At 44.4% G+C, this 18,358-nt stretch overlaps 1 protein-coding gene across 2 annotated transcripts in view; it reads left to right on the top strand.

The window, feature by feature from the left end:
• The first annotated feature begins 1,846 nt into the window (after positions 1-1,846).
• Positions 1,847-18,358, top strand: part of CMTM7 (CKLF like MARVEL transmembrane domain containing 7) — a 29,564-nt gene continuing 13,052 nt past the window's right edge. Inside the window, exons 1-2 of one of the 2 annotated variants that reach the window (XM_061996621.1) lie at positions 2,572-2,621; positions 6,254-6,348. Coding sequence is in view for 1 of the 2 variants with exons in the window: in XM_061996620.1 (XP_061852604.1) it covers positions 1,988-2,149 (162 nt within the window). In the remaining variant the exon portion in view is untranslated. Of the gene's footprint in view, positions 2,150-2,571; positions 2,622-6,253; positions 6,349-18,358 lie in introns of those variants that run through there. The other variant, XM_061996620.1, reaches the window with a different exon arrangement.

Genomic DNA, 18,358 nt, shown 5'->3' with positions numbered 1-18,358 from the left:
CAAGCTATGACTTATTCTAGCTATGGATTATCATCTAACAATTAAACCAAGGTTTGTGGCTGTAGGCATTGCTTAGTGTTCATAAGACTGAAAGGAACTTTTATTTAAAAGAACAAGTGGTAAGTGATGCAATCATTAATGAACTTAATACAGCTAGAAGAATAAACAACGTGCTCATCAACTTGCAAAATCAAAATGAAGGTATTCGACATTAGAAATAACTTATTTCAGACAGTCTCTCTGAAAAATCTCTTCCACATAGATAAAGATACTTGATGACAACTATGGCCATCAGCTTTCATTTTTTAAGGAGCTTGCCCATACCTTTAATCGTCATCATACACGATGCACTTAACAAGATGAAGCAATAAGAATTTCAAGTTCAGCAGTATTTCACACTGACTTTGTGCCAGTGGTTTACAGAAGATGCCTGAATTTTGCAGTAGAAAATACGACTGTGTTCTACTTGTATTAATTTAAAGGTGTTTCTGTTTCACGGGGTGGAAGTCAGATCAGCAAGGCCCATACACAGCTTCAAAAGAAGTTAAGAACTAAAGAAGCTGAATCAGCAGGTAAGGAAAATGTATTTCTTAAGAGGAAGAACAGAAGTTCCTCCACAATGCTTGCAAGAAGCTTATAAATGTGCACGTTTCTGAACTTGGACTGTAAGAAGAGGAAAAACCTCCACAAGCTGCTGTTTTTTTCCCAGAAAACAAAAGCCAACAAACAAAACTCAGAAAGTTTCTCAGCAGCTAGTGTTTTACTCTTGTGGAGACTGGCAGTGCTGCAGCTTTGATATCTATTAAAAGAGTGGGACAGGTACCATCTTTTATTGCAGTTACTAGCTGGCTTAATAGAAGCCCAAAACTATGAAAGCTATGTACTGCTTAGTCTTATTACAGACCACTGCCTATGCTGGCAAACCCTGTCTTGCTCATGTAAATTACTTAGGCTAGTCCTTTATTTGTGTTGGAGATCATCTGAACTTCCCTGTTCCCTATTAAGACAATGTGAGTTGCTGTAGCAGCTGTTAAATACCAAATATGACCAGAATGTGCATCCCCGGTGCAGATCAGAGCAGCCACAGATGAGGTTACGACTCTAATGAGTCTAAAAGTGGTGTCTGCCTAGCTTGGAGGCCTGCTACTACCTCACTTGTCAGAAGGCGAACCAAAAGTTATTTTTGAACTTGAAGAAACATAAAGCTTCCTTTTTCGAGTTTTGATAGGATCTCTGCATGTTTTAATTCAAACAGTGGGGCTGAGACAATTGGACAGTCGTTGCAGTTCTGCCTGTTCCTGCCTTTTTAATGCAAATGGTTTTTTGCCTTTTACGGGATCATGAATTTGGGGGTTTTGGGGTTTTTTTTGGTGGGAATAAATGTGTGGGAAGAAGCTGTTCGCAGCTCTACCTGCACTGAGAAGCACCGGAGCAGCTCCACGGGCAAGCTCTGAGAGGCTGAGGGGTCTTCTGCTCTTTCTCTGTGGCGGCCGGTTCAGTGCGGAGCCCCCCTCCTGCGACCCCACAACGTACAGTTATGTGCCACTCAGGCTGCGCGGAAATGCTCGCTTCGGCCCCTCGTTCCCTGTAACCCAGCCGCACAAGGAGGACAGCCGGACGGCCCGCGGCGGCTGTCGGTCCGGGAAGTGCCGCGGGAGCGGGGGGGTGACTCCGGGCTGGAAGGTGTTGCAAGGGGCCTGAGCGCGCTCCTGCGCCCAGCTGCCGCCTTCCCCCCCGTGCCCGGCTCCCGCCTTCCCCCCGCGCGGGCGCGGCGGCGTCTCCCCCGCGGGCAGCCCCCGCGCCTTCTCCTCGCCCTTCCTCTGCGCGGCCCCCGCCCCGCAGCCGCTCCGGCCGGGGAGGCGCCGCGTTCCGCCCGGCCCCCGCCAGCCCCGAGGCGCCGCCGCCCACCCCTCGTCGTCCCGCCTCGTCCCGTCCCGTTCCCCTTGTCCCGGGCCGGGCGGCAGCGAGGGGAGTGCAGGAAGGAGCCATGTCTCACGGGGCACGAGTGATCCGCACCGGAGTGAGCAGCGGGGGGCCCGCGGCCCCGCCGCCTGCCACTGCCGCCTCGTCCTCAGCGGGCTCGGACGGGGAGCTCATGGACGGCGCCTATTTCCGCTCCTGCGCCGGCATGCTGAAGGTGGCTCAGATGGTAAGGGGCGAGCGGGGCGGGCGGGGCGGCCGGCGAGGCGCTGGGGTCCGCTGGGGTCCGCTGGGACCCTCGGCCCGCGCGGGCGTGGCGCTGGCCGCGACGGGCGTTGCTCTTGGCGGCCGCGCTGAGCCGCGTCGTCGGGCTCCCGGCTCTGGCCGCTGCGATTCCGCGCCTCAGCTCCCGCGGCTCGCGGGACGAAGAAGAGCCGCGGTTCCTCTGGCAAAGTGAAGCGTTACAGTCTGCCAGGAGCTGCGTTTGCCTTCTCCCGAGGCGGCAACACGCGATTCTGGTCAGACGGACGCGTGCGAGCCCAGCGTGACGGTACTCACTCGAGGTACTGCGTGGCGTTATCTCGGTAACGGTGGCTAGCCACAGTGATAACTGTTAACAACTGCTTTGCCAAATAACAGCGGTGACGCAGTGATGAGGAGACACGTCGTACTCCAGTGGAACTCCTCATTCCTTAGGCTGGGTAAGTTTTGGGGAGGAAGCGGAGCCAAGCGCCAGCGCCAACAGTGGGCACTGGTGATGGTGGGCACCAGTGCTGAGACTGCTAGTCCGGCTGGTCCCATGCCGTGTCTATGGGAGACCTCCAGGCAGTGACGCTGTGGCACAGGGAGGGATCTGGGAAACATATGGCTGAAAAGCAGAAATTCAAAAGGAAAAAATAGCCAGGATTTGAGCTAAAGCCTTGACTTGGCTTAGTGCAGGAAATTTTGTTCCATCCAGATCTAGAGAGGGTTAGCAGATGGATGAGCTGTTTCTCACTTCTGGTGCGTAATTGTCTGTGACTTGTTAGCTTAATTCTAGTAGTGGCAGCAAACAATGGCTAGGAAAGAACATGGAAGACAACATATAGCAATACCTCCTCACCTACTGCTAAAACTTGTACTTCGACAACATGTTATGCTGGAGTTGCTGCCTCCATGCATTATAAACCCCAACGCCTGTTTTTTTTTTCCCCCACCTTTGTTGGTAGAGTATTTTTTTTTAAAAGTTGTTTAAGTTATTAGCATCTAGGGTCCTAAATTGACATTAAAAGTTACAAATCATTTTGTTCCAGGTTACTGTAGAGTAAAAGCAAATCCTCAAGTTTCTCTTTAGAAGCCACCCAGTTTCTTCCTGTTCATTAGTAGCCATCAGCTGCCCTTAGAAATGGTCCTTGGTAGCAAGAAACGCAACTGAGTGTGACTGGACATGGCTGCCTGCTCCCGCTGAGCATTTGTACTGTGCTCGTGAGACCTCAGAGTTGTCCCACACTAGGAATTCGGTTTGCCAGGAGTACAAATAGTTGTCTGCTGCCTCCTCTTCGCTTGGGTTGTTCCCAAAGCATCGTGTGGATGTGCAGTATCCTTTCAGGAGACAAATGGCATTCTTTTAACAGAATGGTAGGGTTGGAAGGGACCTTTAGAGATCATCTAGTCCAACATCCCTGAAGAAGCAGGTCCACCTAGATCAGGTCACACAGGAACGTGTCCAGGCTGTTCTTGAAAAGCCTCCAGAGAAGGAGCCTCCACACTCTCCCAGGGCTCCCTCACCTGAACGGTGAAGTAGCTTTTCCTTATATTTAAATGGAACTTTTTGTGTTCCAGCTACTTTCCATCACCCCGTGTTCTGTCACTGGATACAACACAAAAAAGTGATGCCCCAACCTCCTGACATCCATCATTTAGGTATTTGTAAATATTAATGAGAACCCTCCTTAATTTCTTCCAGACTAAACAGCCCCAGTTCCCACAGCCTTTCCTCATAGGAAAGATGCTCCAGTCCCCTGATCATCTTGGTAGCCCTGTGCTGGACTCTCTCCAGCAGTTCCCTGTCCCTCTTGAGCTGGGAAGCCCAGAACTGGACACAAGATTCCAGATGAAGTGTGTCTACATTGTAAATCAACCTGTAGTCCTAAAACAGCAGACTTGTGCTTTGCTGATTAGCTAAAAGTCTATTTATCCTTTTGCTTTTACCACTGTGGAAAGAACAGTTCCTTTTATGGACTAGGAACACTTAGACCTTTCTGCTCTCCATACTGTTGTGATGTCACTACAGCTGTGATGTGTGACTCTCACAGCTGGCACAGGCATCCTTATTTGTGATAAAATTTCAGGTTTTGGTGCACATATAAATGATGTGTGTGTACTTCACATATTTTTATATAATGTACATAAATCTGTGTAGTTTTATGTAATGCTTTAAATTCTTGACACAAAGTCATATTTTATCAATGCTTTTCTGTATCAAATTTATCAGTATTTAAGCTAGTGTCTTTCTGTGGTGAACTTAACAGAAGTTAAAATAATGGAAGTTAATTCTCCTTAGCACTCCTTCAGCTTCCCCTTCTTACATTTTTCTGCTTTCCGTCTTGCTTGTAAATAACATCAGTAGGAGTTACCTCAGGTATCTGAGGAACTTTGGGCAAATTAACTTCTTTTAGTGTGGTTTCATGATAGTATCTTCCAAATAACTCCCTAAGAAAACTTAACATTTGTGCTGCAGTGTGTAGAAATAACCAGGACAGGGTAGTTCTAGATTTACTTCCACACCCAATAAAATATGGAGAGTGAAATATTTTTGCAACTGTCCATCTCTTCTCAGACAGTATTTCCACTGGTATAAGGCTTCAGTTCTTCTAGTAGGAAGTGTTGGCATTATCCTTCTTATGTAATTCTTTATGCTTAGTCTGTAAACATTCCTGGGCTAGTGTCAGTGTGGCTGGTGGGCCTGCAGTCTTACTAAGGAGAACCATTATGCTGGCAGAGGACAAAGGTAAGGTGTTTTGGGTTAGACATGTACCACTCTGCATTGTCTACTGGGCCTCTGCATTGTTGTGGTTATGAAGAGGAGGCGTTGCCGTTTCTGTTTTGTCTTTCTTGCTCAATCCCCTTTACCAAGAAGTAAATGAGAACGAGAAGGAAACATTTCATCATTTACTGTAACGTAAAAGACTATTTGTAGTGTTGGAAGCTTAAAAAAATTGTATATATATGTACATGAAATAATTCTAATAGCTGACAACAATATGCTATGGAAATTATACAAAGGAAATAGAAGATCATGTTGCAGCTCTTCTGTAAGAAAAGTTACAATGCTAAAACTCAGCAGTCTTGGACAAAATGGAGAGATTGTGCAGCACTCTGATTATTACTGAATCGTTGCTAGTGTCTAAATGTTACCAGTGCTTTCACTTCAAATTCTGGGTGCTGTGGTGTCCAGCACAGAATGAAATTAGGAAGCAAAAATGTTGTTGCCTGCAAGCTGAGAAATTCCTTTATTTATTTTTTTGGCCGAAGAATTTCTTTAACCTTACAGAATTATTACTCTGCCCTGGTGAGGCCTCATCTGGAGTCCTGTGTCCTGGACTCCCCAGCTCAAGAGGGACAGGGAAGTGCTGGAAAGAGACCAGCACAGGGCCACTGAGATGATCAGGGGATTGGAGCATCTCACTTACGAGGAAAGGCTGCGGGAACTGGGGCTGTTTAGTCTGGAGGAGACTGAGGGGGGATCTTATTAATACTTAAAAGTATTTGAAAGGTGTTTGTCAAGAGAGTGGGGCATCACTTTTTTTTCTGTAGTGTCCAGTGACAGGACAAGGGATAATGGAACACAAAATGTTGCACTTATGGAAAAACTTTTTTACTGTTGAGGTGAGGGAGCCCTGGCACAGGCTGCCCAGGGAGGGTGTGGAGTCTCCTTCTCTGGAGGTTTCTAAACCTGCCTGGACGTGTTCCTGTGTGATCCGATCTAGGTGACCCTGGTTCTGCAGGGAGGTTAGACTGGGTGATCTCTCAAGGTCCTTCCAACCTCTGCCATTGTGTGATTCTGTGAATGGTCTGTAAATACTTTGAAAATAATATGGAGGAGAAAATATAGTTCTGAGTTGTGTGTTTTACATGGCAGTGATAGTCTGAAAGCTCTTTTTTCATATGTGAATATTACTAATGTTAGTAGGGGCTCATTTTCAAAATCCAGCCTTAGCTGACACTCTTAATTTTTAACAGGAAGTTATGAAGTATCTTAAGCATCTAACCCACTTCAGCTGATTTACCTTGGTGGTGATTAATACAGCTTTTGCCTTTGTTTTCTTTTTTGGGTTTTTTTTTGTGTTTGCAGTTTTGCCAACTCCAAATATGGAGCATCTCATATTCATGGGGATATGTGCAGGATCCTGTTGTGGCCACCTTGGTTCTATAGCAGCAGTGCACTAAGTAAGTGTGTGAGTGTGTGTTTGTCAGTGTGCTCAATACACTTACACCAGAGGAACAAAATAACTTGAATTTTAGCCAGTTTGGCAAAATTGACACACGTGGCAATCTCAAGTACACTACCGTAACTGTGATGATTTCTTTGAAGCACATTTACTCTGTGTCTGCGTTGGCTTGTTGTATTTTGTTTCTGGGAACCCATATCACTTAGTTTGATGAGTTCTCAGTAGATGTGTTCTTGGAAGCCTTTTGAGGCATCCTGTGCCATTAGAGGCAGCAATATGAATTTACATGCCTGTTGTCACCAGGGTGGCTCAAGTGGCAGTGTTCATATATTGAAACAAGTCTGATTCAGCTGAATTTCTTGTGGAACCCTTGTGTTTTTTACGACCGATGTCTAGAGGAGGCCACAAACACCACATTGGATTAATTCCTGCTTTCAGCACTGCCTATGTTGACCATCTTAGGCAACTGTTTAGTGGGAATGGCTGTGATTGTATCACCTGTCCAAAGTGTCTGATGCAGAGATTTGCAAGAGTGTGACCCATACAGACTGAAGAGAGAAGTGTTGAGAACTCATATGTAGAAGAAGGATCATCACAGCACAGCGCATGCTTATGTAGGTCTCTCAGGTTGCTCAAACTCTTCTTGGACTGTCCCTTGCTTCTGGACATGAGAGGTGCAGAGGTGGACCATGCCTTTTTTTGCCTCTTTCACTTCCTTCAGGTTGGATCAAGCTAATTTTGACCATAGTTCAGACTGAAGGCAACTGTTCTCACAATGACACTGTTGTTACTGAGGAAACAGTAGTTCTAAGTAAGCACAGCCTCAGAATCCAGGGTGTTTTAAGCTAAATGCAGCACTGATTCATTCATCTCAATATGAACCAGAGGAGAGCAGTTCTACCAGACAGGAAAGAAGAAAATAAAAATAGTGTTCTCAAGGCTGAAGAAAAAAAATCACAAACTATTGCAAGGTAAAAAACTATAAACTCAATAAAAGTTGACTTCACACTATAATTTTAGCTTGTTTAAAATGCTGAGGCAATAGTTCAAACTTTTCATCTGAGTATCCATTTAATCTCCAAAGTATATCTTGACAAAAGCCATTACATACCTTTTAAGTGAGTGGCCAACAAGACAGTAATTCTGAGTAACTTTGAAGTGTGCTGAAAGCTCTCTGGGTTATTAACATGCTAACATACGGTTGAATAATAGTATTCAAGAGAGTATCAATATATCTAACACTGAAAGCTATAAAGTGCTGTTAGTCAGGTAGCTGGAGCCAGGATCAGTTTCTGAATATATGGGATTATATCAGATTAATTTACTGGGGAGTTAAATTCAGAAGAAGTTAACATATGAAAAGAAAGTAAAATCTTTTAGTGAAAGAAAACAATTCCTAATCAAAACCATTTATACAGGAGAAAGAAACTTATAAAAGCAAATGATGCTTGGAATGATTTGAGAGCTACTTACTGAGTCTTCAAACTTGATTTTGAGCTCGAAACATCTTTCTGTCCATGGAGGCCGTTGAAGTGAAACATCTAGTTCTCTCTCTGCAGCAGCACGTTGGAGGTTTTGTCTGTGTGGTGATAACGCTGTTCAGTCTTAAAGAGAGAGATTCTGGTGATCTGCAGAGATACTGAAACTCTAAGCCTGTCTCTGGGTGCTGTGTAGACTGCACTTTCAACTTTCCTCTACTATCACTCTGTCTACAGTTCTTCCAAAGAAAAAACCAATGGCCAGAAGTGACCAGCTTGGTGAAAGTTGCTGGATGCTAAACTGTGAAGCTTAGATTCAGACAATTCCATGTTCTGCTTGACTTTTCATCTGGCTGATAACAGAAAACATGAAAAGTAATGCTGTAATAGCTGTCAGTGATGTCACAATGTACTGTACAAAAGGTGTTATTTTGAGGCATGTAGGAAACATTTTGTGTTTGCAAAGAAAATAATAATTGATGAAAACCACTCCAAGAATGTGCAGGTGTCATCAGTCTGCATCTATGTGATAAACTACTAGTTAAGCTATAAGGAATGGGACATGATTTTTAGCAGCAGTTATTTTGAGGCCAAGGTTGGAGCTGTGGGTTGTAACTGCTAATTATTTTTGTTATTCTGCTAAAAGCTGCAGAAAGAGGACCTTGCTTGGCACGCTGAGCAAGGAGAGATGAAAAATATCTAAGTCTTAGATGGCTCTAAAGCCAGCAGGAACACTTGAGTGAGGAATGTCCAAGCCTAGTAATTAAAACCAATAGATCTGAGAAGTCCTGTTATTTCCACTCTGACATCACTGAAACAGGCTGGCTTGACCAGTTGTATTTTTTCCATGCCTTTGCTCTGGGTGGCCATTTTACAAGTTCTGCCCAGGTATTTGCTTAAGAGCTGAGAGCAAACAGAGTGTGCTCTGTGTGTTAACTAAAGAGTGCTTGGTGGTAGGCTGACTGAATTTTATTTGATGAGCCAAATCTTCACAAGCAACGTCAGTTTAAGGATTTTTCCTTTCTGCCTCACCTCCATGCAGCCGTACACAAGGTTACACAGTAAACCAAACCAGGGAACTGATGCAACTTTACTTCAGCTCTCCTTCGGTTTTCTGTTTTTCATAAGAGTTTTTAGAGAACAGTGCAGCCATAGAGACTGCTGTCAACAAGAGCAAGCGTCTGGTGTGTTATAAGGGCAGAAACTACATAATGCTGAAGCGGTTCCATGTGCTTCAAACCACAAGCTGAGAATGTAGTCCTTTTTCTCTTGGGTGGAGGAACGTTTTCTACCATCTGTTTTAGTTTCTGTCTCCTTTCAGCAAAAAATAAACGGTATTTTTTCTGATGTTGAAGCTGCCCTAGAAGGCCAAATAAAATCAATTCCAGTACAATTTGTAAAAAGACAGTCATTGTTAAACACTATGGAATCTCTCTTCTGAATGTGTCAGTGAATGTTTCATTTGTATCCTAAAAGCACAGAGCTGGAGCTACCTTTCATTGCTCATTTGACCCACCATTAGGATTTAGTGCAGTACACTCATTAGCAACACCGGTGCATATGTAGTGCTCTTTGTATAGAGGTGATTGAACAGGGGTTAGCAAATACACTTTCTGAAACCAAAAAAAAAAAGGAAATGAAGCCTAGAAATTTACCACATCATCTGAGACATGTTTAGTATGCCTGAAAGAGCAGAGTGAAGTATTGGCAGTGGTTTCGTAGCACATTTGTTTTACAGGAAGTTAGATTTTCAAATGCCATTTCAAAATGTTAATCAGGTGCACATGGTGTCTGTGGATAATAAGATGTGGTGAGAAGCGTGGATTCCTACTGCTCCCTGACTTCTCTTTAAGATGTGCAAGTGCAGTGTATTCCCGCTCTTCAGTGTCATTGGAGATGGTGTCCCTTTGGACATCTTCCTCTCCTGCCCCACAGAAACAGAAACCAGGGGATCTTCTTTTCAAGAGCAGTCTCCATCTGCTCGGAGCCTGTAAAGGATAGAGAGCATCTTGCCAAAGGGATGTAGATGCTGAAACGATCTGGTTTGTGCCATTGTGATCCAGTAAAGATGTGGCCATACCTCAGTGAGGGCAGCATTCCTGACCTAAGCAAGTACCTGGCTTAGCTAGGTACTTGCTCTGCATTACTGGGGTAATAGAGCATTGTCCCCCAAAGCCAGAGGTGTTTGCTTACTCTGAGTAAGTATTTCCTCTCCTCCCCTCCCTGGGGAGCCATTGTGAGGTACTCACTCAGTACTGCGGCCGAGTTGTCTCCTTGCGCTATGGTCAGGTGGTGTACACTGTGGCCTTGTCCTCCTATTTTGTGGTGAGATGTAAAGTATACAGCAGCCAGAAATTGCTACTTTCTGTACACAGAGATCAAACTCTAAAATTCCTGTGATTTCCTTTCACCCACCTGTCAGCTTCCCCCGTTTTTAACATAACTCAGATTCTTAAGGGATCGTCACAGCTGAGACAACTCCCTGCACTGTGATGCTGGTAATTTGATGAGAGTAATGGCCAGTACAGATGTGTCTGACTGGTCAAAGCTAGGTGACGACAGCTTTCAAAGGCAAAGAAAATTTGGCTGCTGTTTTCTTGCAACAATAGCAGCAGCTGCAACGCTTACAACTTCCTCTTCTGCTTCCCTTAAGGAAAATGGAAACATGATGATGACAAGCTTGAGAAGCTGCTTCAAGGGGGAATTTTCTTAGAATGTTTTTGGTGGTTTGGTTGGTTGGAGGTTTTTTTAAATGCCATTAGCGAGTTCAAGAAACAAGTAACAACTGCTGGGAAAGAAGTATGCTGCTTTACCTGAGATGACCAGCAGCAGCTGTGGAACTACAGAATGACTTAACATACTTTTCTGCAAGTCTGTAATCACACTCTGGGAAGGCCACTTGGAGAGCTCTTACTTGTTTGGGAAAAACACAGTCCCCAAGTTGCTGCTTGGCACCTGCTGGCTAATTGAGCCTGTTGTAGATTGCCTGAGTGAAGCTTCCTGGTAGACAGAGTGCTGTCCCAGCCTGTCTGAGAGGCCCACCAGTCTCCAGGCAGTCACTGAAAGCTGTCAGCTCTGACAGTGCCACTGGGGAATCTCATCCGTTCTCATTTTTCCCCTTCATTCATCACCCTTCACTTCTCTGTCACCTTGCCAAGCATCAAGTGTTTGCACTTAGAAAAGGTCATTCTTTTGTGTGCTGAGGCCCAGTCTGATCCTGCAGCCAGGTTGTGAGGATGCCTGTTGGTCTGTAAATTGTCATGATGTTAGCATTTTCAGGAGCTCTCACCTGTTTTTTCGTGATAAAAATTATGATGTGCCAGCACAGCTAACAATGTGTAACTTCAGTTGTGTAAACAAGTCCTCCTCTTATTCAAGGAGACCTTGCTCAAGGCTCCGTTGCCATGCCAAAAGTCTCTGCTGGAGATGACAGATAGGAACTTCTAACTGCTGTCTGTGCGACTGCCAGGTGTCAGTGTGGTGTTCTCTGGGGCAGGGAGAGATACAGCAGGTGTTAACTGAAGATTTGAATCAGTCAAGCAATAAATGCCTCAGACAAGGAGAAGGAGTTGTGTTGTGAGCAGCATCTGTAAGAGCGAGTGATGAACAGATAGCTTGCTAAGGGTTAGCAGGCATAGGCACCGAGCCTTCGCCAAGCAGCTCACAAGGTATTCCTTATCTTAGTGACAACTTTCAGGGACATGAGGTTGCGTATGCTCTTCATTGATTGCACATCTAGTTTGATAGGTTGCTAGAGTGATTTTTGCTGTGATGTACTGGTTTTGTGTTATATGTTCCTGTTTGAGTTTTAAGTAGCTGCGTGCTGTTAGGTATGTGTTGGATACCCAGGTCAAGGGGGAAGTTTGGCAGCTTGCTGTGCAGAGTTTGTGGGTGTTGGTTAATAGTAAACCCAGCGCACCCTGGGGTTCAAGCAGACAGCCAGTCTGAGCCAGGCTTGGCTGGTCAGCCAACGTGGGCTCCTTCTCTGTAGGTGGTATTGCCATGCATGGTTGGTAAATCCATTTTTAGAAAGGCATGAACTTTATAAGAGCTCTATAGCTCACAGGTAAGGATTAAGCTTGCTCTTACGTATTGCTGACAATATTGGACTTTATTGACTATTCAAAGAGCAAACAATACAAACAACGTATCTGAGAATGGTTCAGGGAGTGGTTTCAGAGGTGCCTTGAGCTCTTCCTCCCAGGCAGCCCTGGCAGGTGAGGTGAACAGTCTCCTGCCCCCAAGAACTTCCACTCCAGACCTGGGGTTGATGGACTGTTCCTGCTTTTGCAGCAATAGCCTCAAAGGACAAGTTCTCCAGCAGTGTTTACACACTTTAGGTGTCTTTGCACCTCCATGAGCCTGTATGTGCCTCTACATCATTGTTGGATTCCTTTCTGCCATTAAGAGCCACTTCTCTGCCTTTCTCTAAGACAGCTCAAACCTCTTAATTTTGAGGTTCTACCAAACCCACTTTTGTTGGCCTACAGTTCTCTTCTCCTGATTCTTTTCTGGTTTTTTTTTTTTGCCTCACAAACACCTTGTATACTTGAGACAGTCTTTCTCTGTTTACTCAAACCTGCCCACACTGTGGACTGCTTTCTGCTATTATTCTATCTGACTCTTACGTTTACTAGACTGAAAGAACACTTACCATGGGTCTCCAGGAGGACCTAGATGTTGGAAGTGCTTGTCTTGCAGAGGAGAGAAGTAACAATCACAGCTTGCTGTGCGATTTCTGAATCTGTAGGAAGTTGTTTCTATTAATCCCTACTATCACTGAATCCCACACTTCTTACAAGAGGACTCTGGAGATTCAAGTCTCTTACAATGTTTTTTACTTTCCATAATCTGTATTGTGATATATTGTGATTGTCCCTACTGTGCAAGATCTTCTGCAGTAGAGTGAGTTACAGCAGGAGCCATGCACAAGCATGGTTTTTGCAGCAGTCAGGTAGTATTTTTCTAAATGAGCAGTTGGTGATATAGGCCATAGGTTCCCAACAAGCACCACAACCAGTACCTTACCTGCTAGGATGGCAGGTGATTGTATCTGTGCATCTGCAGAGAAGAACAGTTCTTACTACCCGCTCTTCCCTGAAGCAGCAGATTCATCCATGGTTTGAGGATTAGGACTTGATCAGACATGGGAGAAAGGACTGGAGTGAGTGGCAGGCTGGCTGTTATGTGGGGGCTGTTGCCTGGGCAGAGAGGAATTCCTTACTTATAGCTGGGCAGGCTACATGCCTGCAAGATATGGGGATCTCCTGGCTTTGTCCAGGGTGGTACCTGCAGCCATTGCAGGTGTCTAGGAAGCACCCTCTTGAGAGTTAGAGGAGAAGCAGTTGTGTTTCCCAGAGTTAAAACCCTGTCAGGGTATGTGCTATATTTACAATTCTGTTCCTCTCCTTTGCAGACATGGTAACAAGTCAACTGTGCTGTTAATACTGTTTTGCAATGACTTTTATGTGTTTTGCGAATTGTTTGCGGCTTGAGTATGGCACTTGTGCAATGTTACTCAATTATCACTTGCATTGCTGCAGCATTTTGAAGGTTGTGTGTGCATCTTTTATGTAGATTGGAAAAACTTACTGATAATGCTTTTACAGTTGAAATGTTTTAAATTTGATTTTTAAAACCAAATCTGTTCGTGTTGTATTAGAGAGAAAAAAAGTAAAATTATGAGGTGGTTGTTGGAAACAAACTTGTATCATGTTGGGTTTTTTTACTTAATTCGCTGCCTGTTGAGAAGGTAGAATATTCTTTGCCATACAACTGCAAAGTCCTCAGCTTTCAGTTAATAAGGTACAGGATTGTGTGGTGTCTTTCAGTGTGGTACAGTGGTGGTGCAGGCAGCTTGGGGGATTGAGGCAGGTGTGATTGAAGTATTACATCCACTGTCATCAGTGGTAGGCAGAATTTAATTGTAGCCAGTCATTACGAAGAATTACCTTTTTAATGGTGATGGGTAACACCCTGTAGCAAGGGCTCTTTAATAATGTCATTCATATGCCAGTTCTGTGATTACCCTACATCCTTTTCTATCACTGAGGCCTGAACAGATAGGTAACTTTTTATTAATAGATACAGAATACCACTTGCTCATACTTGGGATTGTCCTCTTATCTGAGTCTAGAGGGTCTGAATATGATTGTTTCGCCTTTTCTCACCCTTCCACCATTTTTATCTTCAATAAATAGCCTGTGGATGATGGTGCACAGGAGAAGTCACTTATCAGAGGCCAAGCAGCCTCCTTATTTTAGAAAAACAGCCAGACAAGAAGGAAATCTGCCCAGACAAAGGGGCTGAGAGATGATTGTCCCACCAAAGACTGGCTGCTTCACAGAACCATGCACTTGAAGGCAGATGGTTTCATCTGCCTTTAGTGAAGTTGTAAATGGTCTGGGTATTTTATCTTCTTTTCTCTAGTAGGGATTTGGCTGTTCCAGCTCATGTTTCCAACAGTGCCATGGAAGAAGGTAATCTCAATTACAACAATGTTGTTGCTTAAATTAGCTGAGCCAGTCTCGCATTAACTACAGTTGCAACCTTGGCTGCCGTTCATCTTTCTGGTTTGGGAAGCTGTTAGAAAAATTGTTTTATTCTGCCCAGAAATATGTACTTAATGTATGGGTGTTGCTTCAATATGTTGAGATGTCACATTTGGAAATGTACAGCTACAGTCAGTGACATTTTTCTAAGGCATGCTTATCCTGATTGGCTTGCTTAGGGATGGAAAATTCCACCAACTGCTTGGCTGGTTTCACAAGCTGGAAAATTTGGCTTTTTTGTTGTTGTTGTTCAAATACAAAAAGCATTTAGCTTTTATTGTGTTGGTTTTTTTAAAAGGCTATGATAAAACTAGATATGAGTCAGTGATGTCCCTTGCTCAGAATCTGTAGACAGTTTCTGTGCTGTTGTTTGCACTGGAACTTGAGAGTGGAAATCAACCAGTTTTTCATCAATTTCATGGGTAGTTCTCAGAATTCTCCTCTTCACATTCAGGAGCAGGGATGTTAAAGCGATACAAAGGTTGATCAGTGCTGCAGCAAGTGCGATGGGGAAGCTCTCCTCTCTGCTGTTTTACAGCATCCAAGGGAAAAAAGACCCCCAACCATTTCTGTCTTCTTTTTCCCTGTTTTCCAAATTTAATTGTTTCTATCTACTTTTTCACACTTCTAAATAAGCACAGCACTTTTCCTGACTAGGTACCCAAGCACAAAGACCTGCCACTCTGGGAGCAACTTCTGAGAGCATGATGCTACAGTAATGTTTGCACGGCACTTGTCACAGATGACTTTCTTGTAACCTCAGAGAAAGGGCTTCTGCCAAACCGTCCCAAATTCAATGGCTGGTGGGAAGAAGACAGAACTATCAACCTATCACAGAATCATAGAATGGTAGGGGTTGGAAGGGACCTTTAGAGATCATCTAGTCCAACCCCCTGCAGAAGCAGGTTCACCTAGATCGGGTCGCATAGGAACATGTCCAGGCGGGTCTTGAAGACCTCCAAGGAAGGAGCCTCCACAACCCCTCTGGGCAGCCTGTGCCAGGGCTCCCTCACCTCAACAGGGAAATAGTTTTTTCTTATGTTTAAGTGGAACTTTTTGTGTTCCAGCTTCATCCCATTACCCCTTGTCCTGTTGCTAGCTACAACAGAAAAAAGGGATGTCCCAACCTCCTGACACCCACCCTTTAGATATTTATAAATGTTAATAAGATCTCCCCTCAGTCTCCTCTTCTCCAGACTAAACAGCCCCAGTTCCCGCAGCCTTTCCTCATATTAAAGATGCTCCAGTCCCCTGATCATCTTGGTGGCCGTATGCTGGGCTCTCTCCAGAAGTTCTCTGTCCGTCTCGAGCTGGGCAGCCCAGAACTGGACACAGGACTCCAGATGAGGCCTCACCAGGATAGAGTAGAGGGGGAGCAGAACCTCCCTGGACCTGCTGCCCACACTCTTCTTGATGCATCCCAGGATGCCATTGGCCTTCTTGGCCACGAGGGCACATTGCTGGCTCATATTTAGCTGATTATCAATCAGGACTCCCAGGTCTCTCTCTGCAGAGCTGCTCTTCAGCAGTTCAACTCCCAGCCTGTCCTGGTGCATGGGGTTGTTCCTTCCCAGATGCAGGACTCTGCACTTGTCCTTGTTGAACCTCATGAGGTTCCTATCTATTCTTACTTAACTCCATCCTTTTCTTTGCAGAGACTTAAACCATGGCTGGTGTGGGTTATACTGCTACTGGTGTCTCCAGATGCAAAAAGTTGTAATTACTGCCCAGAGCTGTAACTGATCTAAGTCTAAGTTTACCTGACCCTAGACTTCTTGTCTTCTAGACAGTTAAATTGTCAGAGAAGGATGGAAAGGAAAAAGACTTTCAGGTATTGCCAGCTACCAAGTGGAGACTGATAAACCAGAGCTGCTGCCTGCGGTCCTTGTACACGTGTAGTGCTATGCTGAATCCTGTCCCCTGACCTTTTTTTCCTGAACAGTGCTGATTTTTAGTTAGCTAATTGCAATGCATGTCCTGATTCAAGGGAACAGGGAAGATAGCTAGGAGAGATTAAAACAGAGAAGTATGGTGTGTTCATGTGTATAGAGGGGAATTTGGATGGAAGAGAATGGGAGAGATTAAGGAGAAGAAATATGGAGTGTACTGTAGGGAAAGAAGAGGAAACCGAAATAAAGAGCAGAAGAAAAGGAAAGGAAATGCTGGAGACAAAAAGTCATGGTACAACTTCTTATGGGAGAATGTAGCAGAGGAGAATGCAGTCAAGAAAGGTCAGAGAATATTCTGAGAAAAGCAGGAATGTGGTTGTACGTTGTGTGGCAAAATAATTCAATGAGAAGATGATGCAGTGCTACGTGGATTGTACGTGTGTCACAGTATTATGATAAGTCTTTGAGATAAGAGTTATAGTGTTTCTCTAGAACTACGTGCCTCGAGGCAATTTTGCTTCTTATCCATGTCATATTTCCTCCCTGCAGCGTGGCTGGCATTTAACATATATTTCCTGTATAGAAGGAGAAAATTATTGTCCATAGTTAAAAGTTACACAGTAAGGCAGCAATCCGAGCCTGCCAGTTCAGTGTATGATCTTGGGATTTGCAAAAAGCGATGTTCAGTCCCTTTCTGCAATGAAGATTTTGAATATTGTTCTTTGTGCTGCTGCACTGCTAGAAGTCAAGGCAAGGAGCAGTCAGCTGGAGACAGCTGTCCTGGCTGTGTCCCTTCCCAGTTTGTGGTGTAATGGCAACAAAGACCAACAGTTTCCTACTGTTTTTCTTGTTCTGTGGCTTCCTCCTTGGATGTTGTAGGGTCATTTCCACACATATTTTCACCCATGCTTGTCTGTTACATCTGTGACCTGTTGGTGGTTGATGTGGACTTTTTTTGGGGGAAGAGGGGGGCTGCTGTGGTTTCTTTGGGGTTTTTTAGTAAGTGTCTATTCCCACGCACACCTTAAAGGAAAATGGTCATCTTGACCTAGTCATTTATTAGTGGTGCTCAGCATTTTTGCCTTGTTTCTCCACGTCTAAAGTGTTTTAAAGGTGAAAAACTTCAGCACGATGCATGTGAAATCTTCATTAGTCCTCATTTAGTGACTGGGTGAGCTGAAACGGCAAAGTACGTAATTTACTGAAGTTCAGACAGTGAGATGGTTACAAAACTGAGGTCAGAATTCAAGAGCCAGTGACATTCAATTCCCTGCTTTCTGTGTCAGTGTTTGTGTAAATGTGTCTCTAATGCTTAGAACATTAGGCTTTCCTTCAGAGTAGATTCTTGTCAGTATTGGAGATCACGCTGGATTTATGTTTGTCTGAGAAAACTTTAGTTCTCTGCAAATGTTACAAAATAATTAAGTATTGGTAATAAAGCCAGAGCTTTATTTATTACATTCATCAAAGCAGGACAGTAGAGAAAGATCATACAAAGCACTTGCACAGGTTGATTCCTGGGTTATAAAATTGTTCTGTTGTCAGGCAAACCACAGTCTTCTACTAGATGATCAGAAAATGCTCTGTGATGCCAGCTGGCCTGTGGGAACATAGAGAGCAAAAACAGTTCCTTGCTTTTATTATGGTTCCTTCGTTACCCTCAAGGCACCAGTGAGGAAAATTGTATCTGTAACCTCTTGACTGGTGGGCCTACACTTCTGCCTGCACCTTCTTTCAAGCAGGAAATTCTCTATTAGCTGCTTTTAACTTGCTGGTTTGGTCCAAGTTCTCTCTTTGCTGGTACACTCCAGCATGATTGTGTTAGTGAAGTCCATCCTATTAGTCCTGAGATGCAGACAGCTCTTGGGCAGTTTCCCAGTAGCCCAGGTGACTGACAACAGGACTGCAAACTGTAGGAGGATCTAGCCACCGGAGAGGCTGTGTTGCTGGCTTACTCTTGGTCCCAGCGTCTTGCGCAGCCCATTCCTGTGAAGTCAGGATGTTTGGAGCCAAGCTTTCTCTGTAACTTAACTGCATCTGCAGAGCTACATCCAACCAAGAGTAAGTTCAGGGAATTAGGTGGAATTCAA

The sequence above is a fragment of the Colius striatus genome, chromosome 5, assembly GCF_028858725.1.
Source record: "Colius striatus isolate bColStr4 chromosome 5, bColStr4.1.hap1, whole genome shotgun sequence".
NCBI classification, from domain to species: domain Eukaryota; kingdom Metazoa; phylum Chordata; class Aves; order Coliiformes; family Coliidae; genus Colius; species Colius striatus.
The sequence above is the reverse complement of the archived record's forward strand: the minus strand, read 5'-3'. Positions and strand labels throughout refer to the sequence as shown.